This window comes from Drosophila ficusphila, unplaced genomic scaffold, assembly GCF_018152265.1.
Source record: "Drosophila ficusphila isolate 14025-0441.05 unplaced genomic scaffold, ASM1815226v1 contig_414, whole genome shotgun sequence".
Lineage (NCBI taxonomy): Eukaryota > Metazoa > Arthropoda > Insecta > Diptera > Drosophilidae > Drosophila > Drosophila ficusphila.
The window spans coordinates 23,299,698-23,305,379 of record NW_025064328.1 but is presented as its reverse complement, the minus strand read 5'-3'; the positions used below and the strand labels follow the sequence as shown (position 1 = coordinate 23,305,379).

At 42.4% G+C, this 5,682-nt stretch overlaps 1 protein-coding gene across 1 annotated transcript; it reads right to left on the bottom strand.

Moving 5' to 3' along the window:
• Positions 1-2,447: 2,447 nt before the first annotated feature.
• Positions 2,448-4,965, bottom strand: LOC122320075. The gene is made up of 4 exons (XM_043208151.1): positions 4,895-4,965; positions 4,510-4,748; positions 3,432-4,054; positions 2,448-3,179 (listed from the first exon to the last, which is right to left on the bottom strand). The coding sequence occupies exons 1-4, from the start codon at positions 4,963-4,965 to the stop codon at positions 2,448-2,450; spliced, it is 1,665 nt and encodes a 554-aa protein (XP_043064086.1).
• Positions 4,966-5,682: the final 717 nt, after the last annotated feature.

Below are 5,682 nucleotides of genomic sequence, written 5' to 3'. Positions count from 1 at the left end.
TTAAGTTACGAAGGCCTGATCGAAGCTTTCAATTGTCCTGCACAGCTTCTCCAAGAACGACTCTATAGCAATCTTAGTAACTTCTGATCTACTTAGTGGGTACCGATATGAATTGAAAATCTACTTGAAATATTTTGTGTAGTTGAATGAAATTGCAAATTCATTTATTCGCTAAGTGCCATACAGCTCGTTATCCCCGCTTGCTGATGTCGCTGACCGCAATCGACCACAGAACAAAGCCGAATGTGCTAAATTTTCAGCATCTGGTATACAACGCATGTATGTACGAATATTCTGCCCTCTAAATTGCTTGCGAAAAATAACTTAAAGTTCATTTTAAGTTTATGTGATTTTTGTGTGTTTCAAAATGTGCAAAATATAAAGTAAGCGTCCACAGTGAAAGAAAAAATTTTATTTCGAAGTGTTCTGCCAAAAATTTCCCACTTATATTAGGTTGTCAAAAAAGTCTTGCGGTATTTTCGCTAGTTGGCGCTGAAAGGGTGTAGTTCTTGTTTTATTCGCATCAGGTCATACTATACCGTTTTGGAAAGCTCATTTCACGCGCTAACACGTGTTTGATTGATTTAAGTCGTTCGTTAGTTATAGCGTCGCATTCATAGAGCAAAATAAAGAGAAAATACGGCGTATTTTACAGTACTACTACGATAAAGGAAAAAATGCATCTCAAGCCGCCAATAAAATTTGTGCAGTTTATGGACCCGATACTGTTTCTATTTCCACCGCACAACGATGGTTTCAACGTTTTCGTTCTGGTGCCGAGGTGGTCGATGATGCGCCACGCTCTGGAAGGGCTGTCGTCGAAAAGTGCGATAAAATCGCTGAATTAGTCGAAAGAGACCAGCATAGTAGCAGCCGTAGCATCGGTCAAGAGCCATCAAACCGTTATTAACCATTTAAAGAAGCTTGGAGTCACTAAGAAGCTCGATGTATGGGTGCCACACGAATTGACGCGAAAAAACATCTTTTACCGTATCGACGCATGCGAATCGCTTCTAAATCGCAACAAAATCGACCCGTTTTTGAAGAGTATGGTGACTGGCGATGAAAAGTGGGTCACTTACGATAACGTAAGGCGCAAACGGTCGTGGTCGAAAAGCGGTGAAGCGGCCCAGACGGTGGCCAAGCCTGGATTGACGGCCAGGAAGGTTCTTCTGTGTGTTTGGTGGGATTGGCAGGGAATAATCCACTAAGAGCTGCTCCCCTATGGCCAAACGCTCAATTCGGACCTGTACTGCCAACAACTGGACCGCTTGAAGACAGCACTCATCCAGAAGAGGCCATCTTTGATCAACAGAGGCCGAATTGTCTTCCACCAGGACAACGCCAGGCCACACACATCTTTAGTGACGCGCCAGAAGTTCCGGGAGCTCAGATGGGAGGTTCTTTTGCATCCACCGTATAGTCCGGATCTCGCACCAAGTGATTACCACCTGTTGCTGTCCATGGCGAACGCGCTTGGTAGTCTGAAGTTGGCCACAAGAGAGTCCTGTGAAAATTGACTCTCCGAGTTTTTTGCCAATAGGGAAGCGAGCTTCTATGAGAAGGGTATTATGAAGTTGGCATCTCGTTGGGAACGCGTCATCGAACAAAACGGCGCATATTTGACTTGAATAAGCATTATTGTAACCAATTTTATGAACAATTGAAAATTCAATAAAAATACCGTAAGACTTTTTTGACAACCTAATATATAGGCAGTCTCTGCTAATCCCTTGCCGGCTGCGATCCGTGACGCCTCTCTCGACTGCTCTGCCCACAAATGGTTTTGTCCATGGTCCATCTCTGTCGCGGTTTAGTTGCTTTGTTCTGCTGCGGCCTCTGTCTCTGTCCCTGCCTGCTTAGCCTCACTTGTTGCTTACTTCCTATTGGAAGTATTACCGTCGCCTGTCGCTTTGGTCCCTGTAGCTTGTCTGTCCGTCTGTTCTATACTTCCTGAGGGGTTTTCTAATCTAAAGAGAGCAAAACGTGCGTCCGTAGTTGCCATTTTTTTTTCAAAACTGTACAGATGAGGGGTTTTAACGAATATCACGAATATATATATGTGTAAATACATATATATATATGTAAATAATGGGATTATTATCAATAGTTTATTTGGATAGATATGTGGATAATAGTTTGCAAAAATGTTGATTATAATGATAAAAAGGGTTGAGACAACAATTTAGCAACTGATTGGCGCAACTTGACAACTTTTACAACTTCACGGCCGACTTTTTGCACGCTCTCTGCTTTTTTTTGCTGATCCAAGACTCGCTTCTACTTTATGAGTGTTGGGCTATCGCTGAAGACTGTTGAAAGAAGTCTCATATCGATATGAATAAGGAGTGCCAACTTCTACTATTGTCATTACTTCACATTCGGCCATCCTGCAAAACATCTGTCCCAGATGCCTCCGCTTCCTCGTCGCTCAGGTCATCATCAGGTCAGTCATCTTCTTCTAAATGAGCATAGCGCCACAGCTTCATGAAATCAGCGCTAGTAGATGTATGTAATGGACCCTCAAAGTCGGCTGCCTTCTTGACGTCGTATCTGCTGTTGCGTTTTACCTGAATGACTTCATATGGACCAATGTATTTTTTGGCCAACTTTCTTCCGGCTATAAACTGGGTCATCTTGATGGCTACTAGATCTCCCAGCTGGAAACCATGATGATTCTTTCTCTTCTTGTCGTAATTTTTCTTGTAGTTGTCTTGAGCTTTTTTGATTTGTAATCTAGCTTCCTGCCAGATTTGATTGCGTTCGTCTTGCAAGTTTACCAGCATCTCATCTTGAAGGATCCTCAAAAGCTCAGGACTGGAGTTGTTTCTCATACGTTTGCCAAACATAACTTCAAAAGGCGTGAAACTAGTTGAAGCGTGGACGTGTGCGTTTATGGCCTGCTGCACTTGCAATGTGTACTTACACCACTTTGCTGGCTCTGCTGCTGACATCTTTGAGAGAACTGAAATGATAACTCTGTTGACCCGTTCGATCTGGCCATTGCCCCTTGGCACACCTGCAGTCGTCTCGATGTGGTCGGTCCTGTTGTTGCTGCAAAATTCTTTAAAAGAGTGAGATGTAAACGCAGCTCCCTTATCGCTTATAATTCTGTGAGGACTGCCGAATATTGTAACCCAAGATTCCAAGTGTTTGATAACTTCTTCTGCGCCGGTCGACTTAGTAAGAAATATCCAAGTATATTTCGAAAAGCCATCTATTACAGCAAAGATATATTTGTAGCTCTTCGACGTCATGTCCGATACAGTTTGAAATTACCTGCTTTACTTTTTTCTCCAAGTGAGGTATGTAAAATCCTGCTGGATTGCATGTATCGTCTTTTGCGTCCCCATGTGGCCAAAGTTGTGTGAGTTTGTTATTATCTCTTTCTCCATGCATTTTGGTACCGCCAAAAGATCTTGTCCTCTTACTTGCTTGTAAATTATACTGTTTTTGACAACATAATCTGCATAAGGATTCTGCTTTAATAATTCCCTGACAGCTATTAGGTGTTCATCATTCTGCTGCGCCTTTTTGATCTGTGTGTGAACTTCTGATGTTACGATCATCACAGGAAAACGACTCAGACTATCGACATGTTGCATTCTGGTTCCTGCGCGATGCTCTGCATTGAAGATAAAGTCTTGTAGGTACATCAACCACGGCGTAACTTCTCGAGGGATATCTTTTTTGGAAATCGTCTGCTTAAATGCCGCACAATCTGTTACCAAGTCGAACTGTACACCCAACAGGTAATGTCGAAGTCTCTTCGTTGCTAAGTACGCTGCTTTTACCTCAAGTACGTAACTGGTCAACTTTTCCTCTTGTGGCGTTGTTTTCTTACTCCAGTAGAAAACGGGGTGCCACTTGCCATCATTCTGCTGCAGCAATGTTCCTCCGAATCCATGTTTCGATGCATCTACATGCAATTGTGTTTTAGCGCTCTGGCTCCAAATCTTTTTGACTGGTTCTTCTTGTAATGCTGCTCTGAGTTGTTCTACTGCTTGCTTCTGTGCTCCTTCTATCTTGAAAACGGCATCCTTTTTCAACAGCTCTGTTAAGGGTTTAGCAATAAAAGCGTAATTTTTAATAAATTTGCGGAAGTATCCAGTTAACCCAAGAAATGCTTGTATGCCTCTGATATTTACCGGCATCGGGAAATGTTTAACTGCTTTAACTTTCTCTTTACCAGGCCATATCTGCCCATTCTCTACCTCGTAGCCTAGAAAATTGATACGGTCCTTTAAAAAGTGGCATTTTGACCATTTTATGTCAAGGCCGTACTGCTGTGCTTGTTTCAGTACTCGCTCCATGTTGCTTAGACATTCCTGCGCTGTTCGTCCAAAAACAACAATGTCGTCTATTTCCATTTCCATAATATTTTCATTGATCAGCTGTTGAAAAATATATGTGACATACCTTACGAATGCTGTATATTTGCGACTGGGTTCATCTATTTCGACGTGAAAAAACCGTTCTTGAGGTCGAAGACTGAAAAATACTTCGCACCTTGCATCTTGTCAAACACTTTGTCTATGAGTGGAACTGGAAATCGGTCCTTTAATACCATTGTATTCAAAATACGGTAGTCTATGGACAGCCGATATGATTTATCCTTTTTCTTTGCTAGCACAACTTTACTTGCCACGTCCGAGCTGTATTCACGTATAATGCCCTGCTGCAACCATTCTTCGACCTGTTTGCGAATAATTTCTCGCTCTGCAGCTGATGATCGGCTTGGATGCTCCCTGAATGCAATGTTGTTACAATTCGGAATTATTGTCATTTTAACAGGACATGATTTTTCCACTTTCGATGGCTAGTAGTTATCAATCAAATGCTCGACTGCGGGCTTGTATTTTGGAGGTACGTCTAACTCTGTAGCACGACTTACCACGTTGTAAACATTACGGTCAGTCTCAACTTCGACAACGTCATCTCCTCCTGTAAATGCGTATTTTCCATTCTCCAGTACAACAGTAAATTTCTTCAGAAAATCAAAGCCAATAATAACGTTGACATTCACTTTGTTATCAGGCACTATGAGAAACCTGTGCTGACTAGAAATTCCATCCACCTCCACTTTCGCATACAACGCACCCAACACTGAAGTCGCAATGTTTCCGAGTCCGTACAATTTAGCGAAACTTTTTTGGGTTTTCAGCAAAATTGTTTTTGTATGTCCTCATACGCATAAGAGATACGTCTACTCCAGTGTCAACTAAACAGGACACACTTTTGTTGTTGATCATGAGCATTTTCTCCCTTGATTCGCTGATCACACTGATACTCGGTCCCTTTCCTGGACAATTTCGCGACGTATGTCCACTGCCATTACACTTAAAACATTTAGTTTCCTTCTTGCATTCGGCTCTCATATGCTCGGGTGAGCCGCAGTTGAAGCAATGCCTTTGATTCTAAGATGACTGCTGCTCGGATCGCCTTCCTTGTGTTCCTGGCTTTCTGAAGTCAATCTGCTGCATTGCTTGCTTTCACCCCATTGTTGATTTGGTCATCGCTTCGATCGTTTCAAACCGACTACGTAGCTCCTTGAAAGTTGAGTCACTGTAAAGAGGGTATTTAAGATCATCACGAAGCTTTAATCCATCTGCCATGTAACGAATCACCGACTCATCTTCAACTACTCCAAGAGCTGCTATCTTACGCATATGCAATACGTAT